The following is a 19,631-nucleotide window of genomic DNA, read 5'->3' as shown; positions in this document are numbered from 1 at the left end:
ATCTGGTGACATGTTCAAAATACTCAGTACTCTGTTGTTTTTAATCTACATGCAATCCCTGTGATAGATTCTCCATTCTCAGTAGAAGAAATGTTTTTAGGATATTTCATCCTAAGCCTTGTACACACGATCGGATTTTCCGATGGGAAATGTGTGATGACAGGCTGTTGGCGGAAAATCTGACCCTTTGGATGCTCCATCGGATTTTCCACAGACAAATGTTGGACAGCAGGTTTTAAAATTTTCCGCGGACAAATGTCTGTTGTGGGATTCTCCGAACGTGTGTACACAAGTCCGTCGGGACAAAAGTCCAAGTACAAACAGGCATGCTCGGAAGCAAGGACTAGCCAGAAGCGGTCGGTCTTGTAAACTAGTTCGTAATGGAGAATTAACATTTGTGACGTGGCAGATTATGAAATCTCGAAATGCAGCGCACAATTCTCTTCTTCTTTAATAGGATAATAATGAAGCTGCTTTGCTGGTGATACTGTTGGAGTTATTGCAAACAAATTTTCAAAGGATTTTTTTTTCTAGTGATATCAAGAATAATATTATTATGCTTTTTATTTTTTTATTTGAGCAAGTTACCACAACACCATTATCCTGTAGTTTTTAAGATCAAAGATACAACTATGTTGGTGTCCCTTGTCAATTTTACATTGTATTTTTTTAAATGTAACTGCCTACTTCCAAACTGTCATTTGAAGTAAAACACATAGCCAAGTATTATTCTACACAATTGTTTTATTGTGCATTAAAAAAGAAAACAAATAAAATTAGACATGCTATCTGCCAATAGAACTTAACCAAAAAGTGCATTCTATGCATCCAAAAATATAGAAAATATACCAAATCAAATCATTATTATTCAACCAAAAAATAAAATAAAAGCCTCATGCATGTGTCCTGCTTCTTAATCTAGGGGGTCAACAACGCCAAGAGTTGGTGAAAGCAGGGGTCCATCATCCGGAGATAATTCCGAAAATCATCTGGATTATTCTCCTGGAGCTCCCGCAGCAAAGGCATATGACATAATTGGTACACTCTGTATAGCAAGGACCACTTAAGTGATTTGGTAACAGGTCACGGGCTACAATGAAATATAGGGTTTTACTGCCCCCCCAAACTGCAAATGTAAATAATCCCTTATTGTCCTAAGCACCCTGTAAGGCTGCTTTCATACTGATGTGCTGCGGTTTACCCGCACTGTAGATACAGTGCAGTGCCTATGGATTAACTGCGCATTACCATAGACTTCTATTACATCTTGTGGGTAGGGTGCACCAGTGAATTCAGGATTTTTGGTGCACTTTCAGAAAATTTATTAATCCCACAGGATATAATAGAAGTCTATGACTCAGTATAGCTAACCCACAGGAAAGCTGCAGGTGCACTGCACTGCACCTGCAGATCTGTGTGAAAGCAGCCTAATGCCGCATACACATGGTTGGACTTTCTGATGGGAAATGGATGCGAGCTTGTTGGCGGAAAGTCCGACCATGTGTATGCTCCATTGAACATTTGTTCTCGGACTTTCTGCCAACAAATGTTTGCTAGCAGGTTCTAAAATTTTCCGCCAACAATATTTTGTTGTCGGACTTTCCGATCGCGTGTACACAAGTCTTTCGCACAAAAGTTCACGCATGCTCAGAAGCAGAAGCGGCCGGTCTTGCAAACTAGCGTTTGTAATGGAGAATTAACATTCGTGACGTAGCAAATTATGAAATCTCCAAATGCAGCCCACAATTCTCTTCTTCTTTAATGGGATAATAATAAAGCTGCTTTAAAAAACAAACAAATACAGCGCTGATAAACCACACCATAAATAAAAATAAAGTGCTACGTGCAATAGTGGACAATATATGTGAATTATGATGACAGTAGGCGCAATACACAAAACAATTAATAATTGCCAATACTAGTGCAGTTAACAAAAAATTAATTAATTGATATGCGCAATTGTTGCTATCAATTGCTAAAATACAAATACCATGAGTGGTAAATACGGATGCAATACACAAATTACATATAAGTGGAGTGCAAATCTCAAAAAAATAATATAAATAAATATATAGGTCGTTGGTGCTACCAAATTACTAAAAAAATTGTGAAATAAATATATATTGCCACAATGGAATGATATATAATTTTAAATAATCCCCCAAAAATATCACCAACTGGGCTAGCACTATTGAAATGATAACTGCTTGCAAAAAGTCCCAAAGTAAATACCACCAGCTGTGCTAGTCCCAAGGCTCTTTGACAGGCAGCTTTGCCGGAAAGCAGACACCGACTCTTCAGCCTATGCTATCAGTCAATCCCCATAGGTATTTACAAGGCGGTACCTCTGGCGTGAATATAACTGTGAAATAGCTGATATTCAGATCGGAAAGGCCATAAGCTTGCAGATGTCCACCCAAAAGTAAAAAGAGAAGCAATATGGTGAAGTATTGCGGAGCTATAGGATCACTTGCGCTATAAAGCGCTACTCACAAAATCCTCGGATGCAAACAGGCATGTCAGAGAACTTCCGCGATCGCCGCTGGTAGTGTGCGTTCCACGGAGCCAGGAAGAAAACGTCACTCGGTTAAGGCGTAAGCCGGATGTTACGTCGACGTGTTTCGCACCTCCCCCAGGGCGTCATCAAAAGACTTGACCAACATTTGTTTGACCATGTGTATGCAAGACAAGTTGGAGCCAACAACCTTCAAACAAAATTCCATGGTTTTGTTGTCGGAAAGTCCGATCGTGTGTACGGGGCATAATAGTTGTTAGCCCAATGCACTAATATGCCCATTGCAAAAGCTATTATGCCCAGTATATGTGTTGTTTAATACACTGACCTTCTTTTCCTCTTGCAGCTGCTGCTGGAATTGCTCTCCAGGCTGCTAGAAAGGATTAGAGGTGGAGTGCACTTAGTTTTACTCCGCCTGGGACACAAGCCAGCACTACAGAGGAAGTATCGGCTTACACAGCTCCTGCTCCCTCTGTGGCTGTCTGCTCTCTACGCTGTCGGTGCTGGCTCACTGCACTCTGAGGCTCTGGTATGGCTGGTCAGCAAGCCCAAAGGGTTTTTTTCTGCCTGTAAACTCCCCTGCCACTAAACTTCTGAAACTGCATATAGTGTGCATGGACGGACAATAGGCCAATATAGAGGGGCGTTATCAGGCAGAGAAAAGAAAAAGCTTAAAACCGCTCAAACACCCATAGGAGCAGCTTCTTTGAGCTGCAGTGTGCATGAGGCCTTAGAAGCCGCAGCAAGTCAGAGCCCGTCTCATTTCCTGATTTGAGGTCATCTAGCATCACCTTGCTTTTTACTCCCCTGCCTTACAGTCTCCTGCTGGATTTTGATTAATTGGATTTTGGTTCTTTCAATCATAGTGGCTGAGAATCACATGTGGGCATTGCCAAGGGCAGTCTATATGCAAATAAAGCCTGTCTAGCAATGCCTGCTCCTCCAGACTGACATGCACACATTAGGACATTTTGTTATTTGCATCACTCCCCAGAGAGCCAGGTCTCTGCTTGCATCGAGGCTGAGAGCTCTTGAGAAGAGTACTGAGGAAGGGTGCTGTGATGTTTAAAGAATGCTCTGTACAGCACCCTGCTGCTCTCTTCATCCGGGCATGATCTGCCTGCATTGCTCTGAGAAGCGCAATGACTAAAATGAGGTAAGTAATTAAAAAAAACATTTTATTTAAAAATTTCATTAGCATGTTTATGAGAGGAAATGTAGGCAAAATAAGAGAGTAGATTAAAGTGGAACTCCACCCAAAAGGAAAGCTCCGCTTGTTTGACAGATATCTGCCCCCCCCCTCCCCCGAAAGGTGCCAAATGTGGCAGCGGAGGGGGGAGTGGATACCTGTGAAAACCAGGTATCCGCTCCCACTTCCGGGTAAGATTGGCGTAATCGTTGTATGGCAAACTATGCAATTTTCGGCCCCTCCTCCTTCCCTTCCCACTGCCTTCTGGGAGACACACAAGTTCCAGAAGACAGCAGGACCGTTCAGAAAGCGCAGTGCCAATCACGCATGCGCAGTAGGAAACAGGCTGTGAAGGCGCAAGACTTCAGCTCCTGTTTCCCTTAATGAAGATGCCGGCACCTGCATCCATAGCCAATGGACAGATGGATGGTGCCGACATTGCAGGATCCCTGGACAGGTAAGTGTCCTTACACTGTATTAAAAGTCAGCAGCTACAATATTTTTAGCTGCTGACTTTTAACTTTTTTTCCCCCCCAGACTGGAACTCCTCTAAGTTAAAACTTTAAAGATACCTTGATAATGAAAATCTAATGAACATAAGCAGGCAATAATAAAGAGTTTCTGTTCTATTTGTAAATGCGACAAAAAGCATCTTTTGGAAAGCCTATAGCTAAAGATATATATTTTATCTCAATTAATATTAATTTTCCCATTTCAATTTGACAGGTTCAGCATATCCTACAGGTAAGTACAGTTTATATACAGCCTAGCTTAAAACACTAATAATTCAAGTAAAAATCATATTCTGTTAAAAAAGTGATTTACTAAAAGACACACTGTATATCACTGTTGCCAACATTAGAATATAATTAGGAGGAACAATATGAACAGGTAAAGAAAAGGCCTGCTGAATTCATGGAGGTGTGGCCAAAAATGGGTGTGGCCAAAAAAAACGTGTGACTTCACGGGATTATGGCTTGTAGTGTGACACATTTCCACATTGCTCTTCTATATTTTAGATAAAATAGGGCTTTGGGGCCCACTAATAAGAAAATGAAAGTAAATATAAATCCAATTGTGGTGTCATTGGGAGTAAAATAATCCCCATTCTTGTTTTTTGTGGGATAAAATAAGTGTCAATCACTGGAGTCAGTGGGATAATAAATGGCCCATTGTTAGTGTCAGTGGGAAAATATAATTACCAAATATATGTCCCATCGTTGGTGTCAGTAGTGCTAATTGTTAGTGTAATGGCCCGTACACACGGTCGGATTTTCCGATGGAAAATGTCCGATCGGAGCGTGTTGTCGGAAATTCCGACCGTGTGTGGGCTCCATCGGACATTTTCCATCGGATTTTCCGACACACAAAGTTGGAGAGCAGGAGATAAAATTTTCCGACAACAAAATCCGTTGTCGGAAATTCCGATCGTGTGTACACAAATCCGATGGACAAAGTGCCACGCATGCTCAGAATAAATAAAGAGATGAAAGCTATTGGCCACTGCCCCGTTTATAGTCCCGACGTACGTGTTTTACGTCACCGCGTTCAGAACGATCGGATTTTCCGACAACTTTGTGTGACCGTGTGTATGCAAGACAAGTTTGAGCCAACATCCGTCGGAAAAAATCCATGGATTTTGTTGTCGGAATGTCCGAACAAAGTCCGACCGTGTGTACGCCCTATAAGTGGGATAAAAAAAGCCCCATATCCTTTGTTTTAGGGGGATAAGCCCTTGGTGTCAGCTGACATACTTGAACGCACACTTACATGCTGCCGGTGAAAGAGGTGATCTGTTGTGCCAGCAGTCACAAATGGCAGTACCAGGTGTTGAAATGCACCCCCCATGCAGAACACTACATATACTCACACTCCCCACCCACCAAGAACACTACATGTACTCCCCCCAAACTGGAACACTACATATACCCCGCCAACTAGAACATTACACATACCTCCCTAACTAGAACACTACCTTTACTGCCCCCCATCTAGAACACTACCTTTACTACCTCCCAACTAAAACACAACCTATACCCCGCCCCTCTTTCCCAACCACACAAACATACACCTGGAACACTACAAATACAGTATCTCACAAAAGTGAGTACACCTCTTACATTTTTGTAAATATTTTATTATATCTTTTCATATGACAACACTGAAGAAATGACGCTTTTCTACCATGTAAAGTAGTGAGTGTACAGCTTGTATAACAGTGTAAATTTGCTGTCCCCTCAAAATAATTCAACACACAGCCATTAATATCCAAACCGCTGGCAACAAAAGTGAGTACACCCTAAGTGAAAATGTCCAAATTGGACCCAATTAGCCATTTTCCCACCCCGGTGTAATGAGATTCGCTAGTGTTACAAGGTCTCATATGTGAATGGGGAGCGGGTGTGTTTAATTTGGTGTTATCGCTCTCACACTCTCATGCTGGTCACTGGAAGTTCAACGTGGCACCTCATGGCAAAGAACTCTCTGAGGATCTTAAGAAAAGAATTGTTGCTCTACATAAAGATCGCCTAGGCTATAAGAAGATTGCCAAGACCCTGAAACTGAGCTGCAGCACGGTGGCCAAGACCATACAGCAGAACTGAGCTGCAGCACGGTGGCCAAGACCATACAGCGGTTTAACAGGACAGGTTCCTCTCAGAACAGGCCTCACCATAGTCCACCAAAGAAGTTGAGTGCAAGTGCTCAGCGTCATATCCAAAGGTTATCTTTGGGAAATAGACGTATGAGTGCTGCCAGCATTGCTACAGAGGTTGAAGGGGTGGGGGGTCAGTCTGTCAGTGCTCAGACCATACGCCGCACACTGCATCAAATTGGTCTGCATGGCTGTCATCCCAGAAAGAAGCCTCTTCTAAATATGATGCACAAGAAAGCCCGCAAAGCGTGTGTGGTGGCAACCAGGTGAGGAGTACAAAGACAAGTGTGTCTTGCCTACAGTCAAGCATGGTGGTGGGAGTATCATGGTCTGAGGCTGCATGAGTGCTGCTGGCACTGGGGAGCTACAGTTCATTGAGGGAACCATGAATGTCAACATGTACTGTGACATACTGAAGCAGAACATGATCCCCTCCCTTCAGAGACTGGGCTGCAGGGCAGTATTCCAACATCATAACGACCCCAAACACACCTCCAAGACAACCACTGTCTTTCTAAAGAAGCTAAGGGAAAAGGTGATGGACTGGCCAAGCATATCTCCAGACCTAAACCCTATTGAGCATCTGTAGGGCATCCTCAAAAGGAGGGTAGAGGAGTACAAGGTCTCTAACATCCACCAGCTCCGTAATGTCATCATGGAGGAGTGGAAGAGGACTCCAGTGGCAACCTGTGAAGCTCTGGTGAACTCCATGCCCAAGAGGGTTAAGGCAGTGCTGGAAGACAATGGTGGCCGCACAAAATATTGTCATTTTGGGCCCAATTTGGACATTTTCACTTAGGGGTATACTCACTTTTGTTGCCAGCGGTTTAGATATTAATGGCTGTGTGTTCAGTTATTTTGAGGGGACAGCAAATTTACACTGTTATGCAAGCTGTACACTCACTACTTTCCATTGCAGCAAAGTGGTATTTCTTCAGTGTTTTCACATGAAAAGATATAATAAAATATTTACAAACATGTGAGGGGTGTACTGACTTTTGTGAGATATTGTACTTACATCCCTCACCCAGCAAACTACATATACTCACATATGTGCTCTACATATCTTCATACACTATCCCCCTCCTCACCACCCCTAAAGCCCTACATACACTAAGGCTGACCATACAATTTTCTTGTACAATTTCTGTAAATCGCCTTTAGAGCTATGTAGTGAAAGGACCTTCCTGATTCGATACCAATTGAAAGTGTTGTTTAGGTTTGACCTCTTATTATATGGTTCTTGGTAAATCTAAAAGAAAATTGTACAAGAAAATTGTATAATGTATGAACGGCTTTACACACCTTCCTTCCATCTCTAGTTTGCATCTCTTTACCCCATCCTCTTTCTTGCAGGTGGAGTACATTCCCCACATAAGTTTTACTCCGGGGGGGGTGTATGTATGCACTCCAGTGTTTGTGTTAAAAGTGCAGTCCATGGTGTTTCCTTTTAACCACTTGACCTCTGGCAGTTCTTACCCCCTTTGCTTTTTTGCTTTGCTACTTTAACTGGTAATTGTGTGGTCATGCAACACTGTATGCATATGAAGTTTATGTCATTTTTTTTCACACAGATAGAGCTTTCTTTTGGTGGTATTTGATCAAATTTCTTCATAGACTTAGGCCAAAATATATTTTACTACATGTCTTTGGTAAAAAAAAAAAAAAATCCCAGTAAGTGTATATTGATTGGTTTGCGTGAAAGTTATAACGTCTACAAACTATGGTTAATTTACTGGAATTTTTATTTCTTTCTATTTTTTTATACTACTAATGGCAGTGATTAGGGACTTATAGTGGGACTGTGATAGTGCAGCAAACGATCTGACACTAATGGGGCGTACACATGGTCGGACTTTTCGGCTACAAAAGTCCGACAGCCCGTCCGACAAACTTTCGACAGACTTTTGGCGGATTTGCGGCGGACTTTCTAACGAATGGACTTGCCTACATACGATCACACAAAAGTCCGACGGATTCGTACGTGATGACGTACACCGGACTAAAATAAAGAAGTTGATAGCCAGTAGCCAATAGCTGCCCTAGCGTGGGTTTTTGTCTGTCGGACTAGCATACAGACGAGCGGATTTCTGGGTCCGGCGGAATTACGACGTAAAGATTTGAAGCATGTTCCAAATCTAAAGTCCGTCAGATTTGCGGCTGGAAAAGTCAGCTGAAAGTCCGGGGAAGCCCACACACGATCGGATTGTCTGCCGGACTTGGTCCGTCGGCCTTTTGTAGCCGAAAAGTCCGACCGTGTGTACGCGGCATAACTGACACTGGGTGGGAGCTGACTGACACTGATATCACCAGTGCCACTAATACAGTGATCAGTGCTAATATACCATCACTGTACTAATGACACTGGCTGGGAAGGGGTTAACATCTAGGGACAATCAAGGGGTTAACTGTGTGCCTAACAATGTGTAATTTGTGTAATATGTGCTTTGCAGGGAGACAAAAACTCCCACATTGCTGCTCCATGTACAGAGCCCTGTGTTGATAGTAAGCACAGGGATCTTTACTTTGATTTGTTAAGCCAATCAGCAGGTATGCTGACCGACTTCTGCTGTACCGAATCACTCAACTTGATACACTTGGTCGTTGCACAGATACAGTAAATACAGTTTTACTAACACATGCCAAAGTTTTCAGGCATTGAGATTTAATTTGTCATCCATTATGAAGGGGTTAAAAATATAATACATTTCCTTTTAATATGAAATACAGATGTAATGATCACAAGTTAAGAAATAAACACTATTTATTTATCATGATGCAGTGAACTGTGGGGGAATTTTGACCAATCCTCGAGGACACATCTATAAGACGTTTGGTGATTCTTATTCATCGGATTCCTGTGTATGGTATATTAGTGTTGCCAACAATAATAGAATTCATCTTTCTTTCAACCAATTCTTGTGAGTGTTAAACTGATTTTTTTTCATATATATGTACAGCCCTAAATATGATTAAATGGGTCTGATATCTGGAATAGAGATGAGCTTCGAGTTCGAGTCGAACTCATATTCAACTCGAACATCGGCCGAACAGCGAACAATTTGGGGTGTTTGCGGCAAATTCGAATGCCACGGAACACCCTTTAAATGTCTATGGGAGAAATCAAAAGTGCTAATTTTAAAGGCTTATATTCACGGTATTGTCATAAAAAGTGTTTGGGGATCTGGGTCCTGCCCCAGGGGACATGGATCAATGCAAAAAAAAGTTTTAAAAACGGCCGTTTTTTCGGGAGCAGTGATTTTAATAATGCTTAAAGTGAAACAATAAAAGTGTAATATCCCTTTAAATTTCGTACCTGGTGGGTGTCTATAGTATGCCTGTAAAGGGGCGCATGTTTCCCATGTTTAGAACAGTCTGACAGCAAAATGACATTTCAAAGGAAAAAAAGTCATTTAAACTACTTGCGGCTATTAATGATTTGCCGGTCCGACAATACACATAAAAGTTAATTGATAAAAACGGCATGGGAATTCCCCACAGGGGAACCCCGAACCAAAATTTAAAAAAAAATGAAGTGGGGGGTCTCCCTAAATTCCATACCAGGCCCTTTAGGTCTGGTATGGATATTAAGGGGAACCCCGGCCAAAATGTGAAAAAAAAATGGCATGGAGTCCCCCTCAAAATCTATACCAGGCCCTCCAGGTCTGGTATGGATTTTAAGGGGAACCCCGCGCCAAAATAAAATAAAAAAACGGCGTGGGATCCCCCCAAAAATCCATACCAGACCCTTATCCGAGCACGCAACCTGGCAGGCCGCAGGAAAAGAGGGGGGGATGAGAGAGCGCCCCCCCTGAACTGTACCAGGCCACAGGCCCTCAACATTGGGAGGGTGCTTTAAGGTAGCCCCCAAAACACCTTGTCCCTAATGTTGATGGGGACAAGGGCCTCATCCCCACAACCCTTGGCCGGTGGTTGTGGGGGTCTGCGGGCGGGGGGCTTATCGGAATCTGGAAGCCCCCTTCAACAAGGGGACCCCCAGGTCCCGGCCCTCAAACCTGTCTGAAATGGTAAGGGGGTACCCCTACCGTTTCACTAAAAATGTGTCAAAAATGTTAAAAATTACAAGAGACAGTTTTTGACAATTTCTTTATTTAAATGCTTCTTCTTTCTTCTATCTTCTTTCTTCTATCTTCTATCTTCCTTTGGTTTTTTCCTCCATCTTCTCCATCTTCTTCTTCTGGTTCTTCTGGTTCTTCTGGTTCTTCCTCCGGTGTTCTCGTCCGGCATCTTCCTCCGCGGCGTCGGCGTCCTCTTTCCTTCTTCTCCTCGGCCGATCCGCATCCATGATGGTATGGAGGGAGGCTCCCATTGTGTGACGCTTCTCTTCATCTTCTTCTCTTCATCTTCCTCTCTTCATCTTCTTCTTTTCATCTTCTTTTCTTCATCTTCTTCTCTTCATCTTCTTTTCGGGCCGCTCCACATCCATGATGGCATGGAGGGAGGCTCGCGCCGTGTGACGCTTCTCCTCTTCTGACAGTTCTTAAATAACATGGGGCGGAGCCACCGGTGACCCCGTCCCCTCTGACGCACGGGGACTTGATGGGGACTTCCCTGTGGCATTCCCCGTGACCTCAGAAGGGGGCAGGGTTACGTAACAGGTGACCCCGTCCCCCTCTGACATCACGGGGAATGCCACAGGGAAGTCCCGTCAAGTCCCCGTGCGTCAGAGAGGGGCGGGGTCACCGGGTGGCCCCGCCCCCGTTATTTAAGAACCGTCAGAAGAGGAGAAGCGTGACACAGCGGGAGCCTCCCTCCATGCCATCATGGATGCGGAGTGGCCCGAAAAGAAGATGAAGACAAGAAGATGAAGAGAAGAAGATGAAGAGAAGAAGATGAAGAGAGAAGCGTCACACAGCGGGAGCCTCCCTCCATGCCATCATGGATGCGGAGCGACCCGAGAAGAAGGAAAGAAGACGCCGATGCCGCGGAGGAAGATGCCGGACGAGAACAGCGGAGGAAGAACCAGAAGAAGAAGAAGATAGAAGAAACCCCCCTTACCATTTCACACAGGGGGGAGGGCCGGGATCTGGGGGTCCCCTTGTTAAAGGGGGCTTCCAGATTCTGATAAGCCCCCCGCACGCAGACCTCCACAACCTCCAGCCAAGGGTTGTGGGGATGAGGCCCTTGTCCTCATCAACATGGGGACAAGGTGTTTTGGGGGGCTACCCCAAAGCACCCTCCCAATGTTGAGGGCATGTGGCCTGGTACGGTTCAGGAGGGGGGGCGCTCTCTCGTCCCCCCCTCTTTTCCTGCAGCCTGCCAGGTTGTGTGCTCGGATAAGGGTCTGGTATGGATTTTTAGGGGGACCCCACGCCATTTTTTTTTAAATTTTGGCGCGGGGTTCCCCTTAAAATCCATACCAGACCTGGAGGGTCTGGTATAGATTTTGAGGGGGACCCCCACGTAATTTTTTATTTTTTTTGGTTCGGGGTTCCCCTGTGGGGAATTCCCATGCCGTTTTTATCAATGAACTTTTATGTGTATTGTCGGACCGGCAATTCATTAATAGCCGCGAGTAGTTTTAAATTACTTTTTTTCCTTTGAAATGTCATTTTGCTGTCAGACTGTTGTAAAAACGGGAAACATGCGCCCCTTTACAGGCATACTATAGACACACCCCAGGTACGAAATTTAAAGGGATATTACACTTTTATTGTTTGACTTTAAGCATTATTAAAATCACTGCTCCCAAAAAAACGGCAGTTTTTAAAACTTTTTTTTTGCATTGATCCATGTCCCCTGGGGCAGGACCCAGGTCCCAAACACTTTTTATGACAATAACTTGCATATAAGCCTTTGAAATTAGCACTTTTGATTATTCATGTTCGTGTTCTATAGACTTTAATGGTGTTCGCGTGTTCGAACAAATTTTTTGCCTGTTCGCAAGTTCTGGTGCGAACCGAACAGGGGGGTGTTCAGCTCATCCCTAATCTGGAATATTTTATGTACCACCTTCTCCAAAATGTCATTATATACCCAATAGTCCAACCTGTCATCCATTTTGAACTTTTGGCTTAAAGTCCTCCCCTAAGAGGAGATATCATAAGTAGCGTATGAGTGGAGCTTAGCTGAGGAATTTGAGCAGTTGAGCCCTTAATTACAAAGTGAATGGAGGCTCAGAGAGACAGATGTCTTTGACTCTTTGATTAACATACTTCCGTTCCTAGGATTAAAACACTTATTCTGTGTTTGTGCAGATTAACACATAGGCCATGCAAAGCAGCACTTAAAATAAGTTAAAGAATATGTAAACCCAACATTTAAAATTCCTGATATAAGGCTGCTGTACCATGTACTTGTCTGAAAAAGTATCCTGATCTCTTTGTACTGTATTACTTCCTTTGTGTTCCTGTCAGTCCCTCTGCTTTCCTTTTAAAAACTGACCACACTAAGCAGGAGAACACACCATAGTGAGTTCTTTAGCTATGCTGGGAATCATTGCTCTCCTCCAATGATCAGACTTGTCCTGACACACACCCCCTCCACAGCCTTTCACTGGGAAGAATAGAGAAAGGAAAGAAATACCGCGCTAGATTGTATATAGAAGCAGCAACTAAAAACCATCTAATATCTCTATGGTAAAAAACTTCAAAAATAATAATAAAGTTGCGCTATAAGCAGATATATTATTCATATGAAGGATCGTATATAGTATATATACACAAATATCTAAATGTGATATAGTGAACAGTAAATTATAACGTGAAAAAATGCATCCACCTCCCAAATTGCAATAAATCAAACATATCGTAATGTCCACAATAGGTTGCAAATGTAGTATAAATGAATGTGTACACAGGTAAGTGAGTTCAAAAATGGGAGATGATACAGATGAAATGCTAGAAATCTCCATGGGGCATGGATGGCGGAAGGATGGATCACAGTGTCAGAGTGGTAATCTGTGTGTGGAGACCCTTACCAGAAAAGGTGGACCCCCTCCAGCGCAGGGTCATTCGAGCAGACAGATTACCCTCTGTGGGGGACTGTAGGACCTTCTGATATGTGGTGTCTCCGGTCTCTGGATCACTTCAAATGATGGATGGAGTTGTCACACCGGGATACGGATAAAACCGAAACAATAACTTGTCTGGCTCTGAAATGAAACCACTCGGGCTCCAGGCCCCAAGTGGAAAAGCGAGAAGACAAAGGACGCTGATCGTGCAGTAGATCGAAAGCGCCATATTGGATATGACAAATAGGTGGAACGCAGAAGGGAGCCTTCTCCTATGGGATGGCACCCATGAGTCCTTACAGTTGTTTATGTCCTCCTTGAACAACAACAATCGAGGCATAGAATTTAAATATGAAGCCAATCAGCACACCATTAATTTCTTGGATTTGAATATTCGAAGTGAGGGTGACACTTTAGTCACATCCACTTATTTCAAAGCTACTGACCGAAATTCCTTCATACCCAGAGATAGTTGCCATCATCGCCCATGGTTAGATTCAGTCCCCAAAAGCCAATTCATCCGCATGAGGAGAAATTGTACTCGAGTGGATGATTTTGACACACAGACCAGGATGCTCAGGAATAGATTATGTGATAAAGGTTATGATTTAACCACCCTAAATAATAAAATTGAGGAGGTCCGTATGTTGGACCGTGATTCGCTTTTGGTGGACAGACCAAGGATGGCTGAACGTGACCCGGGGAATTTGATTTGTCCTTTCAGTACACGTTACTCCCAACAGCATTTCTCTGTGAAGAAACTCATACGCAAACATTGGCACATGGTAAAAAACGATCCTGTGCTTGGCACGGTACTCCCTGACAAGCCATGTTTAATATTTAGGGGAGCCCCTCCTATCAAACAATTGGTGGCCCCTACTGTTTGCAATCCACCTATATATAAGCCCATGTTTTTTCAAAACTTAATTGGATTTTACAGATGTAACAACTGTGCTGTTTGTTCCATTAATGCTATCAAATCCAGGAAAACAACAGAATTTACGTCTAGAAAAACAAATCACACATTTCCTATTAAGTCTTTTGTCACCTGTTCCACTCAGTGTAGTGTATCTCCTGACCTGCCCATGCGGGCTTCAGTATGTTGGGCGTACGCTTCGTCCTTTGCAGGTCAGGCTTAATGAGCATCTAGGTAACATTAGGAGAGGGTTCAAGGGACCCCGACACGCGGGTGTTTTGTTTTTTCATTTGTCCAGCCGGCTTTTTTATCTGTTTGTATATGTCATTTGCGGGTTATCCGCATGTTTTATGAATAAAGCGCTTTCGATCTACCACACGATCAGCGTCCCTTGTCTTCTCGCGGGTTATGTCAAAATATGTCATTTGCGGGTTATCCGCATGTTTTATGAATAAAGCGCTTTCGATCTACCACACGATCAGCGTCCCTTGTCTTCTCGCTTTTCCACTCGGGGCCTGGAGCCCGAGTGGTTTCATTTCAGAGCCAGACAAGTTATTGTTTCGGTGTGACACCTCCATCCATCATTTGAAGTGATCCAGAGACCGGAGACACCACATATCAGAAGGTCCTACAGTCCCCCACAGAGGGTAATCTGTCTGCTCGAATGACCCTGCACTGGAAGGGGTCCACCTTTTCTGGTAAGGGTCTCCACACACAGATTACCACTCTAACACTGTGATCCATCCTTCCACCATCCATGCCCCAGGGAGCTTTCTAGCATTTCATCTGTATCATCTCCCATTTTTGAACTTACTTACCTGTGTACACATTCATTTATGCTATATTTGCAACCTATTATGGACATTATGATATGTTTGATTTATCGCAATTTGGGAGGTGGATGCATTTTTTCACGTTATAATTTACTGTTCACTATATCACATTTAGATATATGTGTATATATACTATATACGATCCTTCATAAGAATATTATATCTGCTTATAGTGCAACTTTATTATTATTTCACTGGGAAGGTCAGTGTACTGCTGTTTATCCCCCCCTAGCTCTTATGCAGCTGAGAACAGAGGAAATGTGATCAAAATGTGATTTAAAAAAGTCAAAAAAAGTATTTATAATGTTTATATGTACAGTATACACAAATATTTTGCCTTTCTTTTCTATTTTAAACTGAATGGGTTGTTTTACAGGGTGAGGGTTCGCAATTACTTTAAATTGTCCTTAGCTATAGCAAGTGTTTGTGCTTGGGTTTAAAGTGGTTTTAAAGGCATTCTATGCATTAAGATAACAAAAACCGTCTGTGTGCAGCAGCCCCCCCCCCTAATACTTACTTGAGCCCCATTGTGATGAACCTCGGCTCTCCATAGACTCTCACTCCTCATTGACTTATCAAGACAGCAGCGGGAGCCAATGAGGAAAGAGAGGGTGGGGCCTAGCCATGGTTCTGTGTGTGAATTGACATGCAAAGCAGTAGCTGGGGAGCGAGCCTGCTCGGGTGCCCCCATAGCAAGCTGCTTGCTCTGGGGTCACTCGGCAGGGGGGAGAGGCCAAGAGTGCCAGCGGGAGACACAAGAAGAGGAGGATCGGGGCTGCTCTGTGCAAAACCACTGCACAGAGCATCTAATTATAACATGTTTGTTATTTAAACCCGTACGTTTTGTTTACACATTACTTACCATGCATATACTTAGCATGAAACATTTTTTTTAATATGTCACTTTAAATTCCTAATTACAAACAACAAAAGGCCATAATGATTAAAACATCTGTGAGTTGCTTCTGTTTTGAAAGGACATTTTCTGAAACCTGGGCTATGCACTATTTGAGGTGCAATTAAACTGAACCTATTCAACTTCTTTGTGAGTGACATTATTTTCCTTGAACTAGTAATAAGCCCAGGAGTCAAACAATGGTGGATTCCATCCATGGCTTTTCATGTGATATTTAGCGCTGTGACTCTGGTAAAGCAACATGTCATGACTGAAATACTCTGGCTGATACTTCTGATTTTCTCCTTGAAGCAGGGTGAAAGTCAGATTTCCTGATCCTGATTCTGATGTTTTTTTGATAATAGTCACATGGGATGCTGATGACAGAGTATTTGCAGGAGGAGATAATCAAAAGTAGACCTAACTGTTCCCTCATGACAGGCCTCTGTTAAAGCCCAGCCCTGGGGCAAATTTCCTCCCTTTTCCACCTACTCATTTACATTTTTTTTTAAAATCCCTTTAAACCTCTTTTTTGGTAACTTGAGTCGGCCACTGGGAGTAGAGACCAATAATCCAATGTTGCAGGTGACATCACTATATGCTGCAATTCTGGAACTGGAGAGAACCCCATGGCTGTAAAGACAATGGGATGAGTTCATATAACCCAGGCTGTGACATGGACACCCAAGGAAGAACCCTTCTACTCTGTTGTAGAAAGGAGGAAAACTCAGGGCCTATCGTAATACATGACCATGGATTTAGGTACGTATTTTGGGCTTTTAGATACATTTTTTTTTAACTTGCTGCAGTGATTAGTTGGGCCTCGATAAAACGGGGTGCAAGTGAGCTGCCCATAATGCAGAACTTACCTACACCTACATGCCTGTGTGCACCTGGAGGCTAGAGATGCTGAAAAAAACAGGCCATCCTTGGTATACAGGCCTCAGTGCCCATGTGAACGAGGCCTAGAATGTGCCCAGAAAGGAAATTTAAATACAGCTGCATTCAGTTTATCGAAATGTAAAGCTACTAAAGTTCACTAATTATCTTTCTTTTTTGTTGTTTATTTTCTTCTTCTTTGGATCAGAAAAAGGAATTCACAGTCATGTCAGGTGTCTTCTGTGTTGGTTTATGATGGCACCCCACGTGGATCAGTCTTACTTGGGAGACTATGCGAAACAGAAACCCGAAGTTTTATTTCCTCGTCCAACAGCATAAGTATAGTGTACTCCAGTTATAACGGCGGTCAAGACTTGGAATTCTCTGCTACATATGACTCAGTCATCTCCAGCAACAATAGTGGTACCTTTTTATATGTACAGTAAATCTAAAATACCTAACATCTAAAATTGGGAATCATTTCTACAAATGATGAAAAACACACTCTAAGATTAATAAGTGCTTCCAATTTACATGTAAATTGTATAAAAAATGTATAAAAAATGCAGAACACCAAAAAACTAAATTCATAATCCAAACTATAGATGACATTAACAAAGCTATGATATATATTCCATTTACAAGCATGTTTTAATATTGTACTATAACTTGAATTATGAATTTATTTTTGGTGTATATACTGTATGGAAGTCAATATTCGTCTTGTAACTTGTGTATACTTACCAACTTGTGCTCTTCTTATCCTCCACCCCAAAGACCCCAAAGCAAAGAAAGCCCCTTACCCATATGTGACAATGCTCATGCCTATTTGCCAGCAACAAATGCAGAATTGTGATAGCCTGGGAGAGTGTCAGGGGGTGTTCCATATCAGGAAGTGCTGAGTTTTCTCAGTACCTGCTATTTTTTGCCAGTATTTGCTTTCAATATGCACAGTTGCACACACTCCTTGGAAATTAAGTATTTATATACAAAACATTTTAATTTTGGATAGAGTAGGGAATAATTAAAACCCCTGTCAATTTTTACTCTTGTTTGTGTCCTCACTAGTTAGACTAACCTTGTCTTTTTGTCCTTGTGGACACTTTCTCTGTGTTTGGGCATGGTGATTGGCTACTCTGGTCTGACTTCTGCATCCTGGAGGTAAGTTGCACCCCTAGACTGGGTACTTCCAAGGGCTACCCTATACAAAGCAGTAGAGGAGTGCAGCAGAAGTGACTATCAGAGTGTGAAGGGTCAGTCTATCTCTTTAGCGTGATATTAAACCCTCAATATTTTTAATTGCTTGCCTACAGAGACAATTTTTAAATGATTCACATGCATTTAAAATCTACATTTCTTTACCAGAGAATTACTTAGAGCCCCAAACATTATACACTTTGTGAAAGCAGAAGCCCTGGAGAATTAAATGGTAGCTGATGCATTTTTTATGTTAAATGATAGCGTGGAACTAGGATCCAAAGGACTCTATAAGGAACACAGGGTTATTTGAAGACTAACACTGACACTTGAAAGTACCAAAAGCCTCCTATAGCCCAGATGGAACGCTAGGCACTTCTTTGCCCAGGTCAGGCTCACCTTTATAGTTAGATTATTTATTGGCTATTGTGGCAAATCATTTTTCCTGTTCTTTTTTTTTCTCCTTATTACAGTAACTGTCTCATGCCATTCAAATTACATGGATGTTAGGGTAGCTCTTGGCTATCTTAATTCTCTGGGATATTCTGAAAGTGACATTTTTCTCAATGATCCACAATGTCGTCCTACCACTGTATCAGGCTGGTTGGAATTTAACATCCCTTATCAGCAATGTTTAACAGTCAAGCAGGTAACATATTGCAAATCTGCTTTTATTTTTATGCCTGTATTTATTCAAAATGTACTCTAATTTAGTGACTCATAAGTATTTCTGGTTTCTATGGGCTAGGACTCTCATAACTTTCTATTCCACTTTGCTGTCTAAAGGAAAACTTTACTGTATTTTAGGCATTACTCATTTTCAATTATATCCAAAATCCTTTTCTGAAAGTAATATTTTTAGGTGCTTACTGTGCTGTATTTTCATAATTTCACATACCTTATTGTAGGTTCTATGGTATCCCTATATTAGGAAATAGTTTGATAAATTATCAGCAACTGCTCAAATAAAATCAATTACATGTAGCACTGTTTTGTGTGTGTGTGTGTGTGTGTGTGTGTGTGGGGGGGGGGGGGTTGAAGGTGGGTGTCATGTGAGATGACCCATTAATTACAGCTGATGCTGTAGCAGTACCTGGGTGGGCAAACATTGGATCCCTAGCCCCTGGTAAGTGGGAGTTTAACAGTTGAGTAAAGTGGAAAAATGGTACTAGACTCAAAGGGTTATCTCACTTTTATTGCTTTCTCTAAGTATTGTTGTTGATGTAAATGCTCTGGTTTCTGGTCAGACAGCTTCTACACCCCAGAGGATCTGTGGCTTGTAGTGTGATGTAACAAAAATGGAAATTGAAGCACCACATCACTGCTAAGAGATCCAGATAAAACTTTGTTCCAAAAAAATGGCAGGAGAACAATCCAAAAAGTATACAATATGTTTCAGAATGCAGCGAGCACCCCTCCCCCTTCATCAGGGCTTAATTGACAACAATGTGAATAATCTAGAAGTTTAATTTATTTTTCCGGTGTGATTTGCAAGTTTGGGTCTTAAATTAAATTAAGCTGCAACCACAAAAAAAAATCTACATTTGTACCAGTGACAAATGTCTAGAAGAAGATTTCATC

At 42.3% G+C, this 19,631-nt stretch overlaps 1 protein-coding gene across 15 annotated transcripts in view; it reads left to right on the top strand.

The window, feature by feature from the left end:
* The window catches only part of LOC141105954 (scavenger receptor cysteine-rich domain-containing protein DMBT1), a 150,924-nt gene that overhangs the window by 119,249 nt on the left and 12,044 nt on the right, over positions 1-19,631 (top strand). For all 15 annotated transcript variants that reach the window (XM_073596207.1, XM_073596206.1, XM_073596199.1 and 12 more), the window contains 4 exons: positions 4,431-4,448; positions 9,140-9,278; positions 17,062-17,276; positions 18,524-18,699. In XM_073596207.1, the coding sequence (XP_073452308.1) occupies positions 4,431-4,448; positions 9,140-9,278; positions 17,062-17,276; positions 18,524-18,699 (548 nt within the window). The remainder of the gene's footprint in view (positions 1-4,430; positions 4,449-9,139; positions 9,279-17,061; positions 17,277-18,523; positions 18,700-19,631) is intronic.

This window comes from Aquarana catesbeiana, linkage group LG08 (assembly GCF_042186555.1).
Source record: "Aquarana catesbeiana isolate 2022-GZ linkage group LG08, ASM4218655v1, whole genome shotgun sequence".
In the NCBI taxonomy this organism is placed as follows: domain Eukaryota; kingdom Metazoa; phylum Chordata; class Amphibia; order Anura; family Ranidae; genus Aquarana; species Aquarana catesbeiana.
This window is presented reverse-complemented; position numbering and strand designations above follow the sequence as displayed.